At 39.2% G+C, this 26,822-nt stretch overlaps 1 protein-coding gene across 2 annotated transcripts in view; it reads left to right on the plus strand.

Moving 5' to 3' along the window:
- PARVA (parvin alpha) overlaps nucleotides 1–26,822 on the plus strand; it is a 65,463-nt gene that overhangs the window by 27,645 nt on the left and 10,996 nt on the right. Inside the window, exons 1-10 of one of the 2 annotated variants that reach the window (XM_051803846.1) lie at nucleotides 2,482–2,861; nucleotides 13,347–13,436; nucleotides 13,535–13,605; nucleotides 14,237–14,339; nucleotides 16,278–16,418; nucleotides 18,385–18,500; nucleotides 23,402–23,460; nucleotides 24,511–24,530; nucleotides 25,930–25,991; nucleotides 26,656–26,724. In XM_051803846.1, coding sequence (XP_051659806.1) covers nucleotides 2,834–2,861; nucleotides 13,347–13,436; nucleotides 13,535–13,605; nucleotides 14,237–14,339; nucleotides 16,278–16,418; nucleotides 18,385–18,500; nucleotides 23,402–23,460; nucleotides 24,511–24,530; nucleotides 25,930–25,991; nucleotides 26,656–26,724 — 759 coding nt within the window. In that variant the 5' untranslated portion in view covers nucleotides 2,482–2,833. Of the gene's footprint in view, nucleotides 1–2,481; nucleotides 2,862–13,346; nucleotides 13,437–13,534; nucleotides 13,606–14,236; nucleotides 14,340–16,277; nucleotides 16,419–18,384; nucleotides 18,501–23,401; nucleotides 23,461–24,510; nucleotides 24,531–25,929; nucleotides 25,992–26,655; nucleotides 26,725–26,822 lie in introns of those variants that run through there. The other variant, XM_051803845.1, reaches the window with a different exon arrangement.

A 26,822-nucleotide genomic window follows, 5' to 3' on the forward strand; every position in this document is an offset into this window, starting at 1 on the left:
AAGAGACAGAAGCATTAAGGACCTAACCCTGTAATTTTCCAATTGAAATCAGTAAGTATAAACAGTAAGCCAAGTTTTCTTCTAATATCAATCCATGTTCTTCTGCTGGCTTTAGTAAGGCTGTGCCCATTTGCAGTAGCTGAGAATTAAGCTGTTGCTCCCATCCCAACCTTTCTGACGACTTTACATAATTTTTTAAGCATAAAAGTCTTGTTTCAGGTCTGGATTGTTGGCTTATATGTTTAAATTGGAGGGTTGTCAGTCTTCATGTAATCAGCACTTGGAAGAAGATCCATGAGTGAGGTTAGGTAAAACTGTGGGTTTTTTCCCTACTACTATCTGGATTTTCTCAGAACCTAGATAATTTTATCCCATTTGCATCAAACATGCAGGTAACTTTAGAATCCTGCATCTGTATTGTTTCTAGGGAAGCAAAATAAAATTACAAATGACAGTAATTGACATTACATGCTTTAATTGAATTTCCTCCTCTGTGAACCAAAACCTTTTAACCAAGTATTGCAGTGCTATTTCTGTATTTATTTGTTACATGGGTTAATGTGCTATGTGGCAGATCCAGTATTTATCCATTTTCACAAATTAAGCTATCAGTGTCATGTTGCCTTTGAATTGTTTCCTGTATTGATGGCCAAAACGGCTTGAAAAAGACTTTAGTCCTCCCTGGCTCTACTTCTGTTTTTACAAAGCTGAAAATTGCAGGGTTGAAAATGAGCCCTTAGGAACAGTTTGGGAAACTCTAGGCCCAAAGCATCTTACTAATGTGCTTTTTTTCCTCTGCAGTGATCTCTGCTAAAGGAAGGGGGAAGTACACAGGCTTTTTGAGTGATGATGTTGTTGTTATATCGCAGGAATTAGAAATCAAGCCCTGCTTGAATTTGTCTGTGGCAAGTGAAAATGAATTACAGAGAGAATGAGTAGGGTCCCCAAACTATGCACTTCAGATCTACTGTTGTCAACTTCTTGCCATGTTATACCCTCAGAGAAAGGAGCTCTGCTTTAGCCAATTTACAGCTTTCTTACTCTGCTGTAACCTCACCTATTACCTGGACATGATCTTTTGTTTAGTACTGTAGGTATATAAACAAAAAAAATTTCATTTACTATTTTTGTAAAATAGCTATTGCTGTGCATGCAAAAAAGTGCTGCTTTGTACACAAGTATAAATAATCACTTGCAAAACAGCTTGAATTGATGATGCAGGTTGCTGTGGATTCAGACTTTGTGAATTTTCATTATATATAATCATGTTCAGCATTGTCCATGATGTTTCAAGTGAAGCATGGTTTTCCTTTAGCTGTACTTATCTCCAAAATGGGATTGCCCCAGTAAAGTATCTGGGACACTTAGAGTTCTATTCAGAACTTAAGAAAAGGAAAGCTTGGTAAAGAACTGCCAGCTCAGTATTGTCCTGTAACTGAATGCTGTTATTCAGCAGTTCAGCAATCCAGTTTTCCAGTGCCAGAAGGCAACAGGACTCCAGGAGTCAGAATGGGGAGCCCCATTACTACTTGTGAGTACTGCATGAAATGGAAATGTTGGCAGGAGAAAGCTGCTTTTAGGAGTGACCCAGTAGCCACAGACCAATGTGTATCAGAGACTCATTAGAACTGGAGAACAATGAGGTTTCAGAACTGTGATGAGGGCTCCATGTCTTTTTCTGCAAGGAATCACATCTGACATGAAACCTGCGGAATGAATGTTGTGTAGCACAGCTGAATAACACTAAATAATAAATACTGCTTAGTTCTCCATACTTGTCTTTTGGCACTGGTACTTAAAATGAAGTTCAATTGGAAACTAGAAAGGTAACTACTTTCCACTACTTAGAAATGAGCCAGGGATGTGTCACTTCCCTCACACAGCTCCAAGTTGAAACAGACACTTAAACATTTTACAGCTTCTGAAAAGTTTTAGTCTGTAGAAAACTTCATAGGAATTTGATTTTTAGTCCAAGCAAGTAATTGCTTTAGATTATATTTTCATTACTGTCCCTCTTTGGAAGGACCTATAGACCATAAAACTAGTTTATTTCTTACCAGTAGTTTATTATTCTTTTGATGGCTCATACCTCTCCTTTCCTTTGCTTTTTAGCTTTTTATATGCCTTTTACTGTTTCAGAGCTTAATCCTCATTCCATGTGAGTTTTGCTAATTATTTCAGTTGGGAAGTATTTTTAGAGAAAAGAGTGCTGTGACCAGGACCTGAATTTGATAATATCACACGCGCACCTCAATTCTGGAAACAAGCTTCAAGGATTCTGTAACTCCTGTTGATCAGATTCTGTTTCACAAACAAACAAACAAACAAACAAAAATATTGCCATGTCTATGCATAGAGCTTTCTTACACTTTGAGGGGAATTGTGACTTTATTCAGTTATAAGGGGAAAAGGTACAAATTACCTAGAGCAGAAACAGACTGCGATTACTAAAAACATGTGTTTTACACTTGCCCTTTGAGCACTTTGTTTAGTTATATGACTGATAACAAAGGCACACAATCAAAACTGCATCACAGCCTTCAGAACACAACTCGCCAAGCTGCAAAAAGCAGATTTGGTTTCTTTTGCAGATGGTCTATGAGTCTCATGTGGCATCATATTAAATTATAAAGGCAGTCAGTCGCTTGTTCTGAAGCGATGCTCCGAGCCGAGAGTTGTGATGTGCTTGGACCATTCTGTTGGGAAACAGGCTCTAAAGTTAATACAGCTTCTCTGAAGAGCAGCAGCAAAGGGGCCTGCAAGGGGCTTCAAACACCTTAAGGACTGCAGTCCCCCCTGTGATGCACTATGAGGGTGGCCCAGCGACCCCACGATGGGCTGTGGAGCGTTTTGCCCTAAAGGTAGGAGACTAGACTGACTTGGCTTCTGTGATACTTTAGGAGCATTGTTTTCTGACCTTGTGTATTTCAATGGCAGTTATTTTTGGTTTGTAATATTTTGGAGATAAGAAGGGGAGTATGTTTTCTTCTTACCCTTGTCAGACTTTGCTTTTCCTGGGTAAAAGAGGAAGAAAATACAGCAGTTAATTTTGAATGCTATTCCATGAAAATATTTCTGCAATATTAGTGAGATAGAATTAGCTATTTCATTCTAGTGGTATTTCATAAGAGTATGTGTTTCTGTTAGCTTCAGTTTGGTACAAATTCAGTCCTTAATTAACACTGGCTCCAGTGTGAAAACAGTGATTTTTATCAACTGAATTTCCACTCAGAGCAAGCTGTAGTTGAAAGCATTCTTGGGATAGAAATTTTCAGATGAGCTATGTGTTATGCAGTAGGTAAGTTTTAATATTTGTGCTTATTAAAATGAAAATTTTGTGATACTGTATGCTTTCTAATAGGAAGAGCAACATAAACTCATTTATGACATCAGCAACAGAAAGCTGCAGATTATTTCTGAGAAACTCCAAATGTGTCAGTGCTATGAAGTAAAACCCATTTAAGGTTATCTACTTAGATTATTGAGTTGCAGGTTTTGGTACATTCACCTGCAAGGTAGGAAATACAGCCACAGCTACTATTGATATGATTGCTCTTCTTGCTGAAATAGATACATTAGTAATGACAGCAACCCATGAAATGCATTTGACAGGTAGGAGCTTACACAGTGGTGTTTCCCTTGTCTGACAGCTCTTGACAGGTGGTAGCAAGTGCTGCTCCAAATTTACAGCTTGTTTGGGATTTCTTGGAAAAGACAGTTGTAATGCATGTGCAGTTCAGAGCTGGTCCTCACAATAACATGTGAACACCATAATCAGATGAACTGTTCAATAAAGTACTTTATTTTAGGGCATTTGGAAATTGGAGCAGCTGTTTGAGTTTTATGAGGAAATAAGGAAGATTAGGAATGCACAGGAGGGTACTGGGCAGGGCCTGTGAAAGGCAAGGCACAGGGATGGATGAAAATCATTACTACTGGTTATATGGAAAGAAGGGTGTTCTCTTTACAATGACATGGGTTTGGAAAGCAAGAGTATTCTTGTCCACTCTGTGTCAGGCTAAGTGTAACATTGCAGACAGGTAAGGCTGTATTTTCAAGTGCCAAGCTTCCATTTTACAAGTGCAATTTATGTCTCCAGAAAGGAAACATGTAGATGTATTCCATCATCTGAAATTGCATCACTTTCTATGCTGCAGAATGGGGATAATGCTATTTTTTTCTGTTGGTGGGATGTTAAATGAATTAATTCTGATTAAGGGATTTGAGAACCTAGACTGGAAAATGTTCATTTATTTCCTGCACAAATTGAGAACTAACTCTGCTTTCCTAGGCCAAACATAGTTTCCAGCTTGTGCTACCAAAGTCCTGTCTTGCATCATCATCTTACACTTTTGTGTAAATATGTTTTAGGAGAATAGCACAGCCATACTACTGATCACACCACACTGTGATTTATGCCAGCTGACCGAAGTCCTCCCTCTAGCCAGGGATTGCCACAGCCCTAATATCTCTGTCCCTGAAATGGCCTTTCAAGCTGTATGGCTGGGAAAAAGCAGGACTTCCACACATCAGACCTGCATCCTGCTGGTGCAAACTCCTGTGAGATAAGAATGGGGAAGCAAGTTTACCTTTCCTGTAGTCTTTGCTGTCACAGTCAAACCCTGAAGCTTTTCTGCTGTCAAATACCTGTTAACCTCCACGTTGGTGAGAGAACCCCAGAGGGCAGCTTACTCTTCAGTATGCTAGAAGATATATTTCTGCCATTTTAAGGTTTCATTTTTTCGCTTTGACCAAATCTGGCCCATTTTCTTTAAGAATGTAGCTGGGTTTCTGTTGATCCAGCCAAAGCCACAACCTAGTTTTCCCATGTTGAAGACCTGTCTTTAGATCCCAATTCCCAAATTAGATCCTGATTCTGTCCTTGACAAAAAACTTCAATTCCCTAGGACATGTTGCAGAGATTTTTAGAAACCATCTGTGTGGTAGGCACAAATAATAAGCATAGCAAGAAACTGAAAATCTTTAAAGTGGAGGGGAAAAACAGAATTAGATGTTGCAAGTTAATTCTCCTTTGTTGTACTGAATCTGAGAACCATGGTTAGATGCCCAGGATTGATGCAGAACGTAGCAAAAAAATGGACTGCAAACTACCAATTATGTAAATTAGTAATACATCTACATATTTGTATTCATTATTATTTTAATTTCTTTGGGTGACTCTTATCCCATCTTTCATGTGTTTGCTACTTGTCCAACCTCTGTGTCACCCCCAGACTTCATCTTGGTTGACTTTGACACCAAAGTAAGTTCTGGAAGTGTGAGGAACTTCCATAAGATATTAAGGTGGTTTGGGCTTTGTTTTTTTTTTCCTTTTGAGATGTAGAAATTCTTGGCCCTTTACTACTAATCTTTTGATCCTTTGTCACAAAGTCATTCCTTGAAGATGACAAGATGCTTATCTTAAAACACAAGTAGCTCTGGGAACTACAGTTTGAAAAGAGTGTGATACATAAACTAATTTGCAGTCTCTGAGAAGGAACTTCAACTTTCCAGTAAATGTAGTAATTTTTCTATTTCTTTCAAGAAAAAGCAATCATCTAGATGACTGAGATGCAGTACGTCTGACACTTAACTTTTTCTCCTTCAAAAGCGAGGCTTATATACACAAGAAGAAAAGAGCAAGAAATTCAGGAAATCCTCAGCTTGCTACTGGTGTGCCCTCACATTCCTATGAACTATTTTTGGGTTTTCTCTTAGGAATAGCTAGAACTTGTTGAGCTGGGAAAGACTTCTTGGAACAGATCCTTGGTTTTGTCTTCTCTGCATGAGTGCCTCATGTTGATGTTGGAATAGCTACTATTAGCTGGTTGGTGATTCACAAAATGAGGCAAGTCAGCCCTACAAAATCAGCTTCTCCACTCCACAATGTTTGGAAAAAAACTGTTGCAGCAAGCTGTTGTGCATATAGGATGAACAATTGCCTCCACTTGCTTCGGGTTAGGACTGCAGCAAGAGGTCTGTCTGCCTCTCCTCTGCAGATTTGTTGTAACTCGAGAGACATCAAAATATCAGTGAGAAGGATAAAAATGCTTCCTCCCTCTGTCTCTGTGTAGCCCCGAGTGCTCTGTGTAATTGTGATGTGCCTCAATAAATCGGTTTAGAGATCTGTCAATACTTACCTCAATAAGTTGGAAATCTCAGCTGTGGAAGGATTGGTTTCAATAAAACACTTTGAATATAGGGATACCATGTGCACACCAGCAAACAACCTGTGTGTGTCTGTTGCACAAAGACCCTGTGTAAGCATCTGAGGCTGTTTGGAGCTTGCAGGCTGGGATCAGATTCAGCACAGCACATTTTGATAACAACTTGGAATGGTCACAGCATTTCTCATATGCGTGATTTATTCTTCAGTGGGAGTAAAAATCAGTGTCAATTAAACTCTTGTCTGTATTTGTTCCCAAAGCTGCCTTTTGGGGGTTTTTTCTTTGGTTTTTTTTTTTTTCAGTAGGGTTTTAAACACTCCTGGAGGGTAACAAGCTTCTCAAAACATCTGCAGACACTGCTTATGTATTTTAAAAGATGTGTTGAGAGGATGTGTTGAAGGAATGAATGGAATGCCTGGTATCTGTGTTAGCTTGACACTGCACCACTTATTACCTCTTTGAAACTACAGGAAAATTCTGAGAAAGAAGGACTGAGTTTGCTCCTTGATTTGTTGTTTTTTACCTACTCAGACCCAGACCAGACATTTGTCAGCCTATGGAGTTTTTTTTTCCCCCTATAATTGCAAAAGAGAAAGGAACAGCAAACTACTCACTGAGGTACTTCAGGGTGGCTTCGGACTTTAAAGAAAACTCAAGGCAATAAGCATTTAATTTCTACTGGATACATGAAAATCAAATCATAGCATTTCTCCCATCTTTTTTGTGAACAGCATTACTCCTGTTCTTTTTGTGTGCATGCCATGTTTGGTTTAATGGAGAAATGAGAAAAGAAAATAGATTCTTTTTTGGAGACTGAGTACTAATGTAGAAACATTAAAGACAGGCACATTGTTGTCAGCCAGTTTGCATATTTATTTACTTTTACAAATGGTTGGCTTGGAGTCAGCAGTTAATGGAATGAGAATGATGTTCCTGTACAGATCATTTCCTGAGAAACATTTTCAATTACAAACATATCTCTGCTTTTCTTCCCTCATTTGTTATGTCTTGGAGAATAAATGGGGAGTAGCATTTACAACTCAAGGTTTATGTTCTGAAGACAATTTTAACAATGATCCCCACATAAAAAGGCCCTTTTGTAGTTGCAGACATATGTTTATGATGTTTTGTGCTGTGAATATCAAATTTCTGGTGGACGCTGTGTCACACTCTGCAAACTTGTAAACATCTATAAATCCATTGGATCATTTTAGTACCATGTGTTATGCAGATTTATTGTCTTTTGTGTGGATTTCTTTTGTTTCGGAGTTAAAGCTGAGCTGCCAGAATCCATGTTGGATGAATTATGTATTCCAGAAAATTAGGCAGTACCATTTTAGATTAATATTTTCTTTTCTCTTTGTGGACTTACAAGATGCACACACACAAGTATTTGAAATTAACATTTTGGATGGATTGCCCAGAAAGCAATTGCATAAGTTTGCTTGACTGAATAGTATCATTCTGTAAAAGCTTAAACTAGGACTTTTTGAAAATGTTTTTGCTGGTTTTTTTTCCTCATTCTCTACCATCTTAGGTAATTTTGATCAGTTTTCATATTTACCAGTACAAATCCAGAATTACTCCACTGGAATTATATCAGCTTATAGAACTGGAGTATGTGAGAGGGAACAGGAATCCCACTGAGCCAGTGATCTGGTATAAATCAGCATAAATCCACTGAAGTCTGTGCAGATACACTCATTTACACTCAAGTCTGCATTGCAGGCCATCAAATTGGTAGAAGTAAAGCTACTCTTGTGCAGGAGTGGTTACAAAAACAAACCACCACGGTCATGGGCATTTACCAGAAATTTGCACCCAGTAAAGAGAATATGAAACCAAAAAGCAATTCTTCTAAATTTGGCTCAATTGTAATTGAGTGTGTGTCTTACACAAGAGCAGTAAAGACAGTTCTTGAAGAAAATCAGCATTCTTCTGAACTGGCTATGACTTCTGGCTACATATATAAATGTATGTAGCATAGGCATGCATGTTTGCATGTGGGCATATATACAAATTTCCAGTGTTATTCTGGCAATATGAATGCAGCTAGCATTCCAAATGGTCTAAAGAATAAGCTTAAGACAGAGGCATGACATGTAAAGCTACTGCCTACCATAGCGATTTAAAATATCAGATATTTTTTGACTTTTTATAGAAAGCTTAAACTCTTGGAGTCATGTGAATGACTCAGCTTCTACAAAAAAAAAACAAAACAAAACAAAACAAAAAACTAAAAAACAACGAACCCAACGAAAGCACATGCAACCTTCAAAATGGCAGAGAAGACCTCGAATGGAAAACTCTTAGGCTGCAGAAAGAAAGCAGTTAAAGAACTGCAGAAATGTTGTATACATTTATGTAGGTGTATGTGCATATGTTTAAATCTCCTGGTTTTGAAAAATTGAGGTCAGGGGCATTGTGGCATTGTGCTCCTCCAGCATTAGGGCTCAGTTCTAGTTAGTCACACACTTCCAGAATCGATCTGTTACTTTTGTAGCACTTGAGTAATTTTAGTTTTGTAAGTACGGGATCAATTACATGGGAAGATATGGCTGTAGCACTGAGAGGAGAGACTATTTAACACTGCATCTTGCTGTATTTATTTTATGATTCTTTGGATAGATATGCTAAAATATGTCTAAACCACAGAGAGTGCATTGGGTGATGTGGCATTTCTGAGCTTGGTTAAATAATGAGATGTGTTTCATTCAAATCAGAATAACGTTAAGCCCTGAATACTAAATAGGGCAGCAAAAAGCCTTCAGCACACAAAATAAACAAGTAAAAAACCCAAATGAAACTGTCTAATAAATACAATGTGGAGCAACAGGCTGCATGCACTAGAGGAATTAAGCCAATTTAAACCGTATGGGCAGTGCTCCACTTTCAGATGTGCTCGGCCTCCAGCAGTTCCAATGGCAGTTGGATGCATGCATCAAAGGGCAGGGCCTGGCTCAGAGCACCAGCGTGGATTTGATAGCATAGGTTTATGACCTTGTAATCCTAGAGCATCTAAACCAGTAAGAATTCCATCCAGCTTAAAATAGCTGCTGTAGCTGCTGTTGATACAGGCCTGCGGGCTCCCCGGCTCTGGGGCCAAATTTGGTGCTGGCATGGTGGGAGGAAGTCTGTTGACAGCTGATAGCAGTGGAGTTACACTTGATTACATCACAAGAAATTTGGCACGTGGAGCTGAATCAGAAGTCTGAGCAGAAATGTCCATTCTTTGTCCAGCGTTAAAACTGGGACTTGTACATTGCCAATCCACAGAGATTTGTCTGGCCCGTGTGTAACTGTTGCTTTTAAGGGTCTTGCTCTAAAAGTACATTCAGACCCCAGTTCCACTCAGCATGGTGACTGGAAAAAAAAACAAAACCATGAAGGACTGGATTTTATTCCTGTGTCCAAAAGGATAAAGTCTCTAATCCTACCAATATAAGCATGACGAGCATAAGTCCCATGGTAGCTGATGAACTGGGCTGTGTCTGGGTCACAGCAGAGGGTGAGAACAGAAAGGTGGTCTTAACTCTAATTACTGGGGTTATCCAGTGGCCAAGCATGCCCCAAGTCAAACAGACAACTCTGTGGATACTCTCCTTCAGAGGAACTGCCACAGGTCCCAGTGCACTGGTCTGGCAACTGATGTGGTATCGATGAACTGCTGCAGGTGCATCCCTTCCTCCCTTCCTGGGGCTTTACACTGTAAGGCTTGGACTGGAGGTTTTACTGATGCTCCAAAGTAATTCCTCAAAGTATTTAAAAAAATTGGAGTATTTTATTTTAATTTCAGCTGCTGCAAAAATTGCCCTACTGCTGTGTTCTTTGTTTTTATTAAACTACTAAGTTGCTGAAGTGATTTTCATGAAAATTAATTAAAACAAATTAGTGAAAGGCAGCTGAAAAATTGATTCCTCTGCTGAAACTGTGGTATGCAAACTCAACCTCAATCACATATTTGTGGTTCCTCTATAAACACCTAAGTGTATAGCAGTGATTTGTCATGTTTGGGTTTTTTTATGACAATTCTTAGAAAGTGAGTCTATACTACATAGTACATTTTCACTCACTTTACATACAGCTTGATGTAATGCCTGTGCTTACTTGATTCATTTAGTAGTATTACTAATCTGTAGTCAAATCTTTGCTCTTCAGTATTGGGAAAGAATTGAAAAGATGCTATAAGGCTCAGGGTTTCTCCATCGTGTTTTCTGCTTGTAGGGAACAGGAGAGCAGGTGGAGTCTTTATTATGGGATTAATACCAACCTGGGGCAGGGGTTGTGCACTGCAGAATGCAGTGGCTGAGGAGGAGCTGTCCTCTCTGCAAACTGGATCCATCTGGGATCTGTGGATCATCTGGCAGTGTGTTGGGTAGGTTCTGCATATGGCTCTGGCAGGTGTGCACAGTGTATTTGCAGTTTGGGTGAGCTGCTTACAGCAGGCTTAGCCCCTGCTGTACAACAAATATAACAGTTGCATTCTAGAACACATCAATGTATTGGTTCCCTGTGTGTGTTTCTTATAATTTTCCTTGTATCTTATGTTCCCTTTCCATGCTAGGATAATGGCAGGGTTTTGTTTGCTTTCTCTTATTTTCAGAAACTCTGGTAATATGATGAAGGTCATGTTATTAAAAGTAGAATGTAATAGTTGTGCACATTGGAGGACAAATGCGGGGAGGTTCAGTGGGCCTTGTAAAGAATTCCTTACATAACATTCAACCTTGAAAGGTCTGCTCAGTCTCCTTGGAGAAATGTCAGCCAGCTCTGCCAGCGGGTTGCTCCCTGGAGAGAGGAACCAAAAGCTTTCATTATTGTCCTTCACTAGGAAAATGAGCTGACTGCTTTCTCCTGTGTGTCTTGCCCAAGCAGAGCTTTAAGCCCTTTGGGAGAGGGGAGCTCAGTGGAGGCAGTTGGCTTGAACAGATTTTAGTTACTATGCTCCCTCCTGGGATTGATGTGAAAACCCCCCATGTTTTCTGCCTAGGAACCTTTGTGCAGAAGTCCTGCAAGAACTAAAGATGTCAAACCAGAAAGACCTCCACGTGGTCTACCCACTGACATTTTCATGCCCATAACCATTTTGAACCAAAATAAAAATAATTTTAAAAAAAAAATCAAAGAGGTTAATAAAAGCAACAGTTATTTTCTCCAAGGAGTGCTAACAATTCCAACAACTGCCATTAAGTGTAAACAGTTCCTGAGATTGTACATGCTAGACCAAATTCATCTTTGCTATAACTCCTCAGAACTCAGTGGAGTTACATAAGGGATTAATTTGGTCTGGTGCTCTCAGCCACCAGTTTTAGAGAATACACAACAACCGAGGGAACTATTATTGTCAACATTATTTTATGACTCTTTAGAGCTGCTCAGTATTTGTATTTTACAGATACACAAGCAGAGTGAGTGTGTGGAGTGAAGTTACGGGTTCAGTATTGAAGGCAGTGGATTTTTCAAAGATATTTTTGTTCAGTTAAAAGTAATAAGGATTCCAGCAGCCATGATTGCTGTGAATCTTACATAGATGCCTGAATACAGCTACACAGATTCTTGAAACATGCACAGGCATTTCATCAACATTTCACAAAGTGTAGAAAATATTTGGAAAGTTTTAAGTCCTGTTATCACACCAACTGACTGATTATCACAGTGTTCATGTGAAATTTAGCTACACTTACTGCACACAGGAAGCTAAGGCAGAGAGGCAAAACATCCAAAAGCTAACCTATGAGTCAGCCACAAAACACAAGATCTCTAAAGTACTTTTCTGTTTTCTCCCAACCTAAATTGTTTCTGTAATTTTCAGAATAAACTGAGGAAAGCATCAGCCAGTAAATCTGAACTATTGGATGGTGAATCTGGATCTGCACGTAAATCAAATACTTTAGTTCACATCAGAAGGTGCAGACAACTATTTGAATCTACAGGACATATGTAGGATCATTGAATTAAGTTGTTTAAGTTTAAACTATGACTGGAACAGATGTGCTAACAACACCTTTTAAAGGTCTGTACTCTGGAAACTGAGTGATCAAAACAACATTTTTTACTTGCCATTCATAAGACAGCAGACAGCAAGCCTCCTTCCTGGTTTGATAAGCCAGGTTTGCACTGATTTCTTGGTTACAAAGCAAGATACAAACTCGTGAGTTCCCTCCCTGCGCAGTGCTGTGAGTTCTTCCATAGCAGCAGGATTAGTGTATTGCCTTCTTTGTGTTTATTCTTGTCTGTTAAGGAGGCATGTTTGGGCAGGAAAGGAGAGGTTTTGTCTTTGCAACCTACTAAAGTTTTGGGTCACCCAGAGGAATGAATGCTCTGAACTCTACCAGGTGCAGAACTGGTGGCAGTCCTCCTTTTACACCACTTCTCTGGATCTTTCTGTTCTTACGTTCTCAGAGCATTGGTTTTTGTAGTATTTGGGGACTTTGGCTGAGCAAGAACTCATCTGTATTTCCCGACAACTGCAGGTGTCTTCAAACTATGGGATCTTGGATTACTCCTCCTTCTCCTGCGTTTGAGCTCTTTCTCAACCTGTTGCTGGACTCCACACTCAGGCAGTACTTTTGAGGGTTCATCATCTTACACCTGTGTCTTGCTACCGGGATTTCTGCTAAGGAAAGGCCAAGGACACAGGCCAGAAGCATCCCACAGCCTGCTCTGGCTGGGCTGCCTCTGACCTGAGCAAAGGAGGTAGCTGTGAGCTGCAGCTGCACCTTCAGTCCTGAGTAGTTTCTCAGTGTGGCAACTCCTCCATGGATATATAGCCAGGCCCAGCTCTGCTCAAGTAGCTAAACTTGAAGCATTTCCAGAGCAAGGGTGACATAGCTGAGAGCAATAATCATTTCCCTCAGCTAAAATGATTCATTAGTGTTAAAACATCAGGACCATTAAAATGCAAGTGAGCCTTTTAAAATTCGAGGACAATGGGCCTTATCCTGGAAAAGATTTGAGGCAATTGCATGAATTCCAGAACCATTACCCACGAAAAATCTACTCATACAAGTAAAGGTTTATTGGCTGGACCTCCAATTTTTGTTAGCTATCCTTTATTGCTGTAATTACACCTAGTGACTTATCTAATAGAGTCATGTTCTTATAAGGAAATTAAGACAACTAATGCTACTTTTAAAATCAAACTGAAATTTGACCAAGCTCTTCTTTTTTATTTCCTAGTATCTGAATTACAGGAAGAAGGAATGAATGCCATTAACTTGCCTCTCAGTCCAATTCCATTCGAACTAGACCCTGAGGACACTATGCTAGGTAATTCACGACAATTTTACATCTCAACATAAAAGCTTGATGTAAAATAAAGTGTCATGCTGTAATAGCTACTAATATCTTTCTTTTAAACCTTCCAGAGGAAAATGAAGTCCGAACAATGGTTGATCCGAATTCAAGAAATGACCCAAAATTACAAGAACTAATGAAGGTAATGAAAAGCATGTAAACACTCTCAGGAAAGTGAAACTATTTTTTGATGCTACCCGTGCCTCTTTCATTTGAACACTTCAAAGCACTGGTTAGATATTAATTAAATGAAACCATCTGGTGTGCACATCCCAGTGAAATGGGCAGGTCATTTACTGCAGCATCTTTCTCTAGATGTAGCACAGAGAGACTTAAGAATTTCAATTAAAATCCTGAGTCTAGATTCTCAGTGCCATCCCACCACCAACATAAGATCACACGGACTTTCCCTCGTCTTTTTGACTCTTGAGGTTAGAACTTCAGCAGGATGCTTCGTCAGAATCAACTTCAGAATCTTTTGCTTCACAATAAAATGTTAAAATGTGACTGAAAGCAAGGGAAACATTTCACTCCAGGAGGCACTGAATCCATTGGTATTTGTCTAGACCTCGTGGTGCATTGACACAGCCACCTTAGAAGAGTCTTTCTTGAGTCTTTCCTGTTTGCTTCTCATGGTATTTCAGGCTGTATTTTGAGCCATTGCAATTTGGTATTCTTTCTATTTTCTATTTTCATCATCGTACAAAATGACATGTGTTTTAAATTGCAAATGAATAGTCTATAATACTGCCAAATTTGTGTTTCCCATATAGGTATTAATTGACTGGATTAATGATGTGTTGGTAGGAGAGAGGATTATTGTGAAAGACTTGGCTGAAGACCTGTATGATGGACAAGTTTTGCAGAAATTATTTGGTAAGAAAAAAATATACGTGCACGCTGTTAAGGCACTTTTGTCAATAAGTGGATCTCTTATTCCTACTTAGGAGCCTTGGTATCATCTTACATTTATGCCACTAAGTGATATAAAAATAGCATTGTATTATGAGGCCCTTGAGCAATAGGCTGCACGCACAGTCCTCAGAGCTGCAGGGCCATGTGTGGTGCTCTGCAGTTGATGAGAACAGCACAAAGCCTACCTGGGGTGCTAGAGAGGGAGGGTTCTTGCCTTGGCAACAGGGTTCAGTCCAATTAAATTTATTATCTGCATATGTGCTGCACAAACTTAACCGTGTTACAAGTGGAAAGTAAGTTTGAAGGAAAGGGTATTTTCAGTACGACGGTGGATGTTTTTAATCTCTGCTCGTTCTGTACTGTAGTTTATTCACATTGCGAAGTTCCTCTGGAAAGTTGGAATTTCTCTCTGATTTGATGTCTGGCTTTTAACGTCGCTGAGGTAATGGTGCCCAGTGGACTGCAAACTGAGCTTCAGCTGAGAAACAGATAGAGAAAAGAAACTGCTAATGCAGAGCTGGCATGTGCTTTTTACAGTGCTGGCTTGGAAGCCATTTTCGTAGTTATTACAGCTCATAAAGTCTCCAGTAAATTTCTTTTCAGTATCTTAAATGAATCTTGAAACGTCATGTGAGCACTTACAATAAAGACTACACAGACTATTCCCTTCTATGAATGGTTGAGCTATTGAATATGTTGTGATGGACTGGATATGCCCCAGACTGAGCAATTTGATTCACATGGGCAGACCTCCAGTGACCTCACCCAAAATCCAAAAAATGCATATCAGATGCAGCCTGACTCCTAAATGTCCGTATAATGATCCAGCATTTATAAATTTCAGTGGAATCTTTTCTGTTACCCTCAATTCCTTGTGGATCAGGTCTATGCTAACTGAAGACTTTGGTCTTGTTGTGAGACTGATTCTGAGGAGGCACAAGAAACCCATGGAGACAGCAGTCTCTCAGGCAGGATTAGGATATATAGGAGGATTAGGAGATAGCAGTCTCTTAAACTGGTAGCTCAGGCTCGCTCCCTTTGGGAAGATACTCAGTTCCCTTTGATGAGAACAAGATCAGCTCTTACCAAATAAGATATCTCTTAATGGGATATTCTTTCATAGAAGTAAATTGATAGGTGACCAAGCATTTTGTTTCTGATGTTGTCGTCTTACTGCTAAATTTTCTTTGCTTGCTGTTTAAATTTAAACACTAAGCCATGTATGATAGACATAGCAGTCTGTCCTAATCAGTAACACACCAATTCATAAAGTATTTTAAATTCTACTGCAAATTTTGAGTGCAGAAAAGGGCTGTGGTTTCATAGAAAGAAATTACCTGAGGTTTTATTTGTTTTCATGCCTCCAGAAAAACTTGTTTGCATTTCTTTGGTGCATCCTTCACCTCTGTGAATATGGAATCACTTCACTTTTATCACAAATGGGCCAAGTAAAATTTTTTAATCTCCTGCATCTGAGGTAGAAGCTGGGAGGCTGAGGCTGATGAAACGAATCTGAAAGTTGGTTTTCTAGGTTTGATGGTCTGCTGTTAAAGCCACTCTCCTGCAGAGTGGTACTCTCTCATTCAGTAGCAATAGAAGTAATGGTCCATACTTCCGAGTCTGGTGCTCCCTGAAGGGAGTTTCAGCAAATATTTGTTAGCCAGTAGTGTGGCATAGGATAATACTTGGCCTTCCCCTTGGCAATGTGTAACTAAAGGGAAAATATGATCTTATCTTTAGGTGCTCAGTTGGGGGAAAGTGGCCCTGGAAGAAAACTTAAGATAATTTAAAACTAGGAAGTCTGGTACCTCTTAAATGTACCTCTGGGTGTATGGAATGTCTTTGTGTTCTTCATGGAGTTGACAACTGGTTTTCCTGTTTTTTCTTCTGTCACTTCAGAGAAGCTTGAAAGTGAGAAGCTGAACGTTGCCGAAGTTACTCAGTCTGAAATTGCTCAGAAACAGAAGTTACAGACAGTGCTTGAAAAGATCAATGAGACTCTTAAACTCCCCCCAAGAAGCATTAAATGGAACGTTGACTGTAAGTTGTGTTTGCTATGCTGCTCTCATTTGTTGGCAGCTGGGAGTTTATAGGTGCTATCTGGAATTCTGAAATATCCAATGATAAGGGAGGGCTGAAATCTGTTATTTATGGCAGGAACTGCTCTGAAGGGCATTTCCAGATATGGTTCACTCTTTACTGGTGCTCAGCCTTCAGTTTCAATGACCTGTCCTCTCAGAGTCTGTCAAAGTATGGTGGTTTTGCTCTGAAGACCATGTGCATACCAGCTTAAGTTTTCTGTTACCAAATAGGTTTGTCGAAACAGGCAAGTACCTGAATAAATACAGTAAATAGGCAGAAGGAGGGTTAGGTCCTAGAACTCTTTGTTTGTGTAAAATTTGCAGCATAGATGGGAATAATATTTCCTGATCATTTAAGACAAAATCTGAGCCACTAGTTTTGATTACAAAACTCTCATCAAGGTTAGTTCTGAGTCCTTCCTTTTTTATGTATTAAAAATGAACATAGCAATATCTAACAGAAATGCCTTCAGTGGCCCAACACGAGACATTCTGGTGCACATGTGTTGCAGAAAGCAGGTTACCAGCTTCAGAAAATTAGGCCTCTTAATCTGTTTTAAGATTGATTTTCAGAATCATTTCATGCTGGGGAATACCTTGACCAGTACATAGCAGTTTCCCTGTCTCCTGTGCCTGTTTTGAGCTGAGCGGTTTAGTGTCCTGTTCCATTCACAACAAACTAGTGAGAGGGAGAGAAATATCTCAAGAGATGAAGAGTGAACATTAGGCGTTCTGACTTGCCCCTTTGTGTGGTCCTGCTGAATTTTCTGTCCCCTTCTCTTTTGAGCCTCCCCCCAGGTTTTTTCCATTCTCTGTTTTGCAGCTGGAGGCAGGGTGTGTGGAGTGGCCCAACAATTTAACTTCTAGTTTTAATTTAATGTTTTACATGTGTTTTAGAGCTGAAGTAGAGATAGATAGCAGCAGCTGGACCCAGCTGTGGCACACACCAGTGCCAGGCAGGCAGACATCTTTGTAGTGCTCTCTTAAAGCACCTCATCCATGACCGCTGGCACACCATCAAAATTTGACAGCAATGCCACATTTTATATGAATTGGTATCTCCATGGTATAGCTGAGACTTGCATTAGAAGATAATGAAGAAGCATATTTTAGTGCTTTACCAGTGAAGTGAGGTAGGAGTTATTGGTTAGTTCAAGACAAGAAACGTTAAGTGCACTGTACCATAGCTATAAAAGACCATTCAGGAATACTGCTCTGAGGAATGCAAAAACAAAATAGAAGAAGAAAGGCAATAATAAGAATTAGAAATTATTCACTTTCATGCCAATGGCTTGATACTTGATTAAGGATTTCCTACAGCACGGCTTTTGATATCTTGTAAGTTGTGTTAGTGTTAACTACCCCTATGAAACCTGCTGTGAAAAAGCTTCAATAACAGAACTATAACAACTTCATGAGGAATGTTTGAGTCATTGAGTTTAGTAAGTTATTGCTTAAGTCTTCTGCCAAAATAGGCTCATTTATCATCCTGCAGACATTGTGACACTTAAAAATGAATAAGTGCATGTTATGAGTACAAAAATATCTTTCTGATAGTCCATAAATCCTTATTGAAATAAAAGGAATAAAGGAGAGGCAAGGAGAACGCAGAGACGGCACTTAAACTGCCGTACGTGAAATCTGGCTTTTGGATTAGCTTTAGATTTCCATCTACATAAGCCTATGGCATCCAGACGTGGTGCAAAGAGTAGCACTTCAGGCTGACACACGTTGCTGACTGGGTCTCATTCTCACAGCCTGACGAGCAGGAGGAGCTCAGTAGAGACAAGGTGCCCTAAAAGTGCCCCCGGCTCCAGGTGGTAAGAGGAAAAGAGTCCCATAATCCCTACATCCTAAGAAGTAAAAAAAATATGTGCCCCAGTTACTTTGCAGTTTGTAACTTGTGCTTTTGATATCTATTTCAGCTGTTCATGCTAAAAGTCTCGTAGCAATACTTCATCTTCTGGTTGCATTATCTCAGTATTTTCGAGCGCCAATCAGACTCCCTGATCACGTGTCCATTCAGGTGGTTGTTGTGCAGGTAAGAGAGGTGTTAAACAGCTCTTGGTAGTGTTGTGAAAATGACTGAGGGGTTTCTTGAGAAATGCATCTGGAGTTTCTGTTTGGATGGGCATGTGTGTGTCTCTTTGGCCGGCGAGAAACACGTGTGCATCTTCTCTGCTGACAGTGCTTCAACCAGAAAAAGGCAGAAGTGCTTTCCCAGATTGAGCTGGGGCTCAGAATATCTTATTTTGATTGTGAAGTGGCCAGACTGTGACATTAAAAATATATGAAGCATTATTATTGTTGGAATGTGTTTATCACTCAGTGTGATCTCTAGAATTATTATTTTTCCCATTTTTTGACGGTCTTCTCACTTGTGTAGAAATTCAAATCATTCTTGGCACTGAATGATGAATTGTCACTGTTTATTACATTCAGATTCATGTTAGGTGACTAAATATTCTTTTTCAGCCTTGTGCATACTAATTCAGTCTGATTACAGTGTTGGTTTTCTCATAAGCACGCAAAAAACTCCCCATCAACTAAATCTTTTTTGTCAGTCAGTCTCCTTATTAGAGCCTCATCCATTCAAACTCTTTATGTTATTCTGTCCATCATTTTTCTTTCAGCTGGACTTGTGCTTGCCCTATCTTACTTGGCCTCTTCCCATTTAATCTGCTTTTCTTTGTCTCCAATTAACTTTGCCTTTATTTTTCATACTGTAACTGTCTTTATTTATGCCTTTTAGCTGATGTTACCCTGAAGTAACTGGTGGAAAGAGCTATTGCTAAAGTTTTGTGTGACTGAAAAATCTGTGAGACAGATCTGAGAAACTATCTGCTCTTTTTTCCAGCATTCAAATAGGACAAGATTAGTAATTTGGGGAGAAATCTGAAGGAGAGTCTGGTAAATGTATCACTGGTGCCTGGTAATGACTCATTGACTCTCAGATTCTGCTTCATGGGTTTCTCTAGAGATAGGGGAACCCCAGAAATCTACATTTAGGCTTCAGAGGAACATAGTTTTCAAGCACTTTCCTTTGGCTATTGTAGATGTATTATTTACACTGCTTTTCCTCCAAGTTCCACCAAAACCAACTTAAGAAATCGGGAGTACAGTGGGCAGGGCATCTTTATGCTGAGAAACTAAACAAGAAAAAGAACACAGTCCTACAGTGGAGAAGCAGATCTTCTGCTGTTGCTCCACACATCCAGACAAAATTCCCATTGAAATCAGTGGATATAATTGTCTTCTTGTTTAATAGGCTAATGTAGTTCAACAGCAAATCCACTGAAGTCAGTACAGATAAACCAATTTAAAAACAATAAGTAGTGGGAGAATCTGGCTCACTGCTTTGCCTCTTAGTTGCACAGCTGTAGCTCAGGCGCCAGTGAATTGTGGAGAAAGCATTTGCAGCAGAATAAAATCCAAGTAATGCTGAAGAAGATTTTGCCCTGCAGACCCTGAGCTGGGTGAAAGCCACTCAGTGAAACTCCAAAGCTGTGCTGATTCCTATTAACAGAGGGTGGGGGCCAGTATACTTACTGTAATTGTTTGAGACATTTATCATTTTTATTTTATGGTGAGTGGGTTTTTTCATGCTTATTTCTTAAATCTGTCTTTCATGTCCCATGGGACTGATTCTTTGTAATGCATCATGTACCTTTTGAACTGAATGGAGGTTTTAATCAACAGTCAGCAGATCCTAAAGCCTAATTTAGTGGTCAGACTTGCACACCTCAAGTTCTAAACTCTCATACATTCTGTAAAGTAAGGTCAAGCCTAGGGAAGCTTAACAAACTCTGTGGTAGCTGGTTTTAAGTTCTGCCAAATATGGTTCAATGAAGAGAACAGTTGAGAGAGGGAAATTAAAAGAACAAAGTACTTTTATGAAATCTTTAAGAAGAACTTAATTCATTTCATGATTTTTCTAGGTGTAGGAACACATAAAATCTGAGGGTTACCATGTTGGCTGGGTGTAGTTCATTGAAATAGAAACAAAGATATTTGTGAAACAAAAAAATGTGCTTGTGCCCAACAGGTTCTTATGAAAGCTTGTTTCCTTTGGCTGTTTTGTACAAAAGCTGTTAGCAATGAGAGTAATATGAAATCTGTGTTATGAGCTGATTTGGGAAAAAATGTGATAGTTGGACCTTCTGTAGCTATTCTGTTATATTATTTTCTTTTCCTTCCATACTAACGGAATGAATAACTTTGAACAAAGCCCAAGCTTTGTCTGATCGTATCTACTGAAACAAGGGAGAGCTTTTTTGGAGAGCTGGATCTTGTCATCAAGTTGCCTCTTTTTAAAAATTATTTATTTATGCCGCCCATGAATGATTAGATGACAGATTGTTTGTGTGCAAGAGACGTAAGTCAGAGAGCATAAGAATGCACTGGCAGAGCAGCCAGAATGGCTGCAGTATATTCTGGGACAGCAATTCTTGGGTGCCTAAACTACTCTTGGGCAAAGCTAGGAAATTAGTGAGAAGGTGTACATCACAAGCTTAGCTGGGGATCATTGGTCCCACTACCTGGGAAGGTCTGAAATGTTTAAGAGCAGCATTGGCTCCATGTTCCCAAGAAGTCTTTTTCTGGACCTGTGACAAATGTGTTTCTTCTTTCAAGCTCCAGAATAATTCTGCATTTCATTTGGGGCAATTATAAAACATGATCCTCCAGATGAATGGATAGCAACAATACATAGGCAAAAAGCCATCCAAGTAGTGGGAAGGTTTTCAAAGTGTGATTTCTTTCTGGGAAATGAAGTGGTTGGCCCTCACTTACATAGAACTGCTGACACAAAGGGAGATGAAGAAAAGACCTTTTCCATTTCCAGATGTCCTACCCAGATTTCAGATGTACTTTTTAGTTCTAGTGGTAGTTGACAACTTAAAATGGTAAGTGATTAGGAAGATCATCATGGCTTTTTGTGGAGTCTTTCAGGTGTGAAGGAAGAAAATGCCAAGCTTGTCCACTAAAGTCTCCTGTTGTCACTGGAAAGTGCACCCAGCTTTTTTTTTTTAATGGGGAGTTAATTCATGCTTCATTTCTCAGTGACTTTTATAGTTTGCTATTTCAGTTGTAGCCACTGTTGCCTTTAAGGAACATGCTGGACAGTCTTTCAGTCCTCAAAAGAACCTTTTTTTGCTCTCATACTACCAGCCTGGTCACTGAAAAGTACAGATACCATTGCTGTGATGCTCAACTCTTCTAGGATATGAGAGCAATAGAACTTTTGCTGCAGAAGGCATCATTGGCATGTCAGAGTCATCATGAGGAGGAAATAAAAGTTTCCTTTCACCCTGCAGCAAAGGGAAAAATAAACAAAAATCTCAGAGAGGAATTCTAACTGGAATTAGCATGAACTGGATTGTAACTTGAAGTACAAGCACTTAACTACTGTCTGCGCAAGCTGGAAGTGAAGATAGCTCTAAATCATATCATTTTTCTTCAGATTTTCAAGATATGTGACAGAAGATATCTCAGCAGCTGTTCTGTGCCCCCTCTTTCAATATGTAACATGCTGGACTCCACTCTGTCTTTTTAATGTTCCAAGGTCCTTCTTGAATGCATTTTTTACTGTATTCAAGATACTTAGTAACAGAACTTTAAAAAATATTGTGGAACCCCCCTGAAACTATCATCTAGCTAAAAGGACAGTTTAGATTACCCCATGTCCCGGTCTGGAGTGACCCAGAGGGTGCTGTGTTCAGCTTTCTTGCAGAAAGAAAGATATTTCTTCATATATTTTAGTAATGCTTTATAGAAATAACAGACTCAAGGCTGGCTAAATCCTCAGCACATCATACACTGAGGACTCCTCAGGTAGGGATGTGCTATCTTCTCCAAGGCAGGAAAGAGCAGCAGCCCAAGTTCACATGCCGGGAAGGACTTTCCCAAAACGTTATTCTCCTTTTCTACGCAGAAGGCAAGTCTAGGACCAGCATAAATTTATTTTTCTCATTTCCTTTTATGACAGGGAGCGAAGAATCGTGAATAATTGCCTAATGTCTAGACTTTACATGCAGCCGTCAGCGTCCGCCTGACTGGTTTTTTTTTTCCTTTATTGCAAAATTTTAGTAATAACCAGCGAGCAGAATTAACAGGGAGAACACAAAGAGAGGCAGAACATATGTGCGGTATTTACGCCGCCGCCAGATGTGACTGCGATCATCAGCACGCTGGAAACGATGTCAAAACTTTGCAGCTTCTTCGTTTTCCAGCTGACTCAGACAGCAACCATTTGAGTTGGGTTCTGCCATGTTGGGTGCAGCCTCTGGGCAAAGCCCACGCTCGGCACCACGTACGAAGGGCTTCTCGCATCTCAGCGTTGGAGTCAATGCTTGTGTTAAGGCAACTGGGGGCTGGAGCAGGCTGGGAGTGTGGATGGAAGCTCCATTTTGGTTTTCCATCAGAGGCAAATAGAGCTCTTTGTCTGGAGAGGAGTCAGGAAAGGGAAACGCCGCGGCGAAAAAAGGGAAGAGCGTGAGCAGGGCAGAAAGAACAAATAGGCTGGGAGCAAGGTTTTTGCGAAAGAGAAGCACGGGCACCATCTGCCAAAGCTGTTCATTGAAATACAAGGTTTAATTCAGCTCACCTAGGCATACCTCTACTAAAATACTTACATATGGGTTTAGGTGTTTCGAATGTCTTGCTGAATTGGGGCCTTTAAAAGAAAAGTGAATTAGGAACAATGGAGAAAGGAAAAGAAATACTTCCTTCTGCAGGTGGAGTTTCAAGTTTCTCGTTAATGTACAAAAGAGTTTTCTGAAATACTTGCAAGGTAAAATAATATATTACTGTAAGCTTGTTTAAGAAAAGTTCTTATTTTGCAGGCTTTTTATCTAATTACTTTTGTGGATCACAAATAAATTTTTACCGTACCCTAAGCATTAAACTTTACTGAGAAAAATGTCACTTTTTTATTTTTTCCAGAAACGAGAAGGAATCCTCCAGTCTCGACAAATCCAAGAGGAAATAACTGGTAACACTGAGTATGTCAACACCACTTTTGCCAGCAGTTCAGTAATTGAACACAGATGCGTCTCAGAAACTCAAACATTTGCTGATATTTAGATTTCAGTATTGGGGTTCCAGGGAAGATGATGCATCGGCCAGTGACTGCATTTTAGCCTTTTCAAGAGCTGCAAACATGCATCTAAAAATACAGAAGGGGAGGAAATAGAGAGGAGGGGAACTAAAAACAGGAGATCAGGGTAGAAGAGAAGACAGAGTGAAGATATATAAAATCTCTACTTTGTATTTATCTACTATTAATTTATTTCTATTTTTATTCTTTTTATTTTTATTTTATTAAATGGTCCTTCAAACAAACAAGAAAGACATACCTCATTCTTTTCTGTTGGTTTTTACTTGATAAAGAATGAGATTTGTTCAAAAATATGACTATTTTTACTATTTTGACTTTGGGAATGTGAAATGACAGTAGTAAGCCCTGTATGTGTCATCTCACTGAACAATTTATAACAGAAAAGTTATTCCAAACCAACAGAGAACAATAGTAGAATATTCTGGTTTCTAACTGAATGGAGAGAAGCTGTACTATTGATTTATTGTTATCTGTATGGATTTGTTTATGTGTGATATTTATATGAGGGATCAACTGGAGCAAAATGCTTCAGTCCTTAAGAACCCAACCCAAGTCTTGTTTTGGCTGCAATTGTATTATAGTTGGTGTGTTAAATTCAGCCTTTAAGAAGAGGGGCAAGTTTTACAAAACCTACATGAAAAAACCTTCTTCGCTCAGGCAAGGTGTGTTGATTTGGTTCAAAGTAGAAAATATGAGATCTGGCCTCCTGTGAGACTTTAGTGAAACCAAGAAATAGCTGATAGACTCCAGACTAATCCAGATTCTCAGTTGGAGTATCTTAATGAAGGTTTTCTTAGTTCCATGGATCCACTCCAGTATCCACTAAGTTGAAGATCTGACCATGTATACTGTTTTCTTTTGCAGCACAATATCTGTAAGTGAATTATATATAACAGTGTTTTGTTCTTTTTCTTTTCTTTTTTTTTTCCTATAGGGCTTTATCAGGAAGGCATGGTAAGTTCATTTGATTATTATCTTTTCCTTGAGGCAGCCAAAGTATACATTAGTTCTGCAGTGGGTGGTCACTTTGATCAACCTGCAAGGAAGTAGAGGATTTCAAGTTACCCTGGCAAATATATGCACCACAGGCTATTGTGGCAGTTAGCAAAAGGGAAAAAAAAGCATCAAAATCAGTCTGACCATCTTTAAAACACATTTTATTGCTTTTTAGCACATGTTAATTTGCAGGTGCTTCATGGTTTAACCTCCAGAACGTTACTGTAATAGCACTGATGGTTATAAGTTCCCAGCATAATGTAAAATGGTGGCTTATTATGAACCAGCTTGTGAACATGATGATATTCTTACATCCATTACCTACTTACACTTTAAAGACTTGGAGTCATCATTCAGCAGCCCTACACACCATGCAAGGTCCTGTGCCTGGCAGGTCTTACTGCCAGGTCTGAGACTGACCAGATGCCTGGCCAGCAGAAAACACTCACCTGAGCAGCTTAGGTGGAGAATTTAGCTTTTCCTTCTTTATTTTTTGCCACCAAGGATTTAGCTTTTGCTTCTTGTATTATTTCAGTGGCTACCTTGGAGCTGATTTAAAAGGCTTCGTGAATGACTTCTTTTCCCAATTATATCCCTGAGCAGTCTTACTTTGTATAAAGTCTGCCTTCTATAAATGCCTTTGGATCTACTTTAGGGTTTTTTTAATTGAGGAATATGAATGTAACTGTTTATGGAGTCATTTGCTATCATTCGGGTGATTGTCAAAATGAAAAATGCTCAGAAAAGGCTCTGGTGGCTTTTTTTTTTAATTATTTTTTTCTGTTGTCTTCAGAAGGTCACTACAGTAGCACTCCTGTCATGCTACTGTGGGTTACCTGTACTGCTGATAATGTCCTAAATTGCATATCAGAATGGCCCAAAACATCTATACAAAGGATTGTATTGCAGATGAGTAATCATAGGCCTGCTTGAGTTGCTTAATACCACAGTGCAGTCAGTAGCCCATGGGAAAAAATCTTCATCTGTAGATGTAGTGGCTCTGATGTAAACTCCTGTTGTTCTGCACAAAATGATTCGGTTACTTAGCTACCTGTATCTGGCTGTTAAAGGTTTTATGCATAAAGATACTATTCTTTGTTCACTTTTGAGAAACGGGGTCATTAGGTAATCCAAATCCTACTTGAAAATTATATTTTTTTTAAATAATAAAGAATAAGTTACTAGCAGCTTTTAGCAAGAGAGCAGTATGAAAAATACATGGTACTTGCAATACAGAGACTATATTGAAACATTTTGCTGGCTGTGTTGTCTCAAATGAGTATGTGTCTCAGTAAGTGTTTATTCTGCACTGGAACAAGTGCTGCTCAGTATGTTAATATCACTGAATGTTTTTCAGAAAGAGATGCATTCGACACTTTATTTGACCATGCTCCAGACAAGCTCAACGTAGTGAAAAAGGTTGGAAGGTTTTTATTTTTGAAATACATAATGTATGCATGTGCATTCTTGTGTGTCTCTGTTTGTATGTCTGTAGTGAGTGTGTGTGGATAGAATGTGTAATTGGCATAGTTTGCATACATTAAATACAATTAAGATTTATGCTTAAATATACAAATTCACGATTATGGTATTACTTTTTATTTAATGTTTAGCAGCATGAACTTAACTTTGGAACACACAACAGCATATACTTACCAAAGGTTCCTTCAAAAAAGTTCTCACAAAGTGTATGTTGAGTACAACCCAACTGGTACATTGACTGTACTGATGCCAAAGAGATACCCAGTTTACAACTACTAGAGGCCTGACCTAGAGTATTTTGGCTGCTGTCAAATTTGAGTGGAGTCCAATTACCTACTTCTCTGTAGTCTGCTGCAAGTGTTTGTTTTCTATGTTTTAACAGTATATTTTTTTTACATTATCACACTTGTTTTATTTCTGTTCTTCGTTCTTGGAAAAAGAATTTTATTTTTTTTTTTAGTGTCACATTTCAGTTTTAAAACTTAGAGACTGTGTTACAGTCTCCTCACTCGTGCACTCTCTTCTGAGAGGAGTTCACACTGATTGTGTTGGACTGCTGCCCTACTGAATAGGCCTTCACTACACTGTTTTCATATTTCAGACTCTCATCACCTTTGTGAACAAGCATCTGAATAAGTTGAATTTGGAGGTGACTGAGCTGGACACGCAGGTAGAATTTTATAGCCTTTCTTAAAGGGAAGAGATAGTTGCACTATGATAGTTGCTCTATGCCCCCAACTTCACCCAGAAATTTCATTGAATTGTTAT

This window comes from Manacus candei, unplaced genomic scaffold (genome assembly GCF_025592945.1).
Source record: "Manacus candei isolate 608988 ecotype Guabito, Panama unplaced genomic scaffold, ASM2559294v1 h1tg000060l, whole genome shotgun sequence".
In the NCBI taxonomy this organism is placed as follows: Eukaryota; Metazoa; Chordata; class Aves; order Passeriformes; family Pipridae; genus Manacus; species Manacus candei.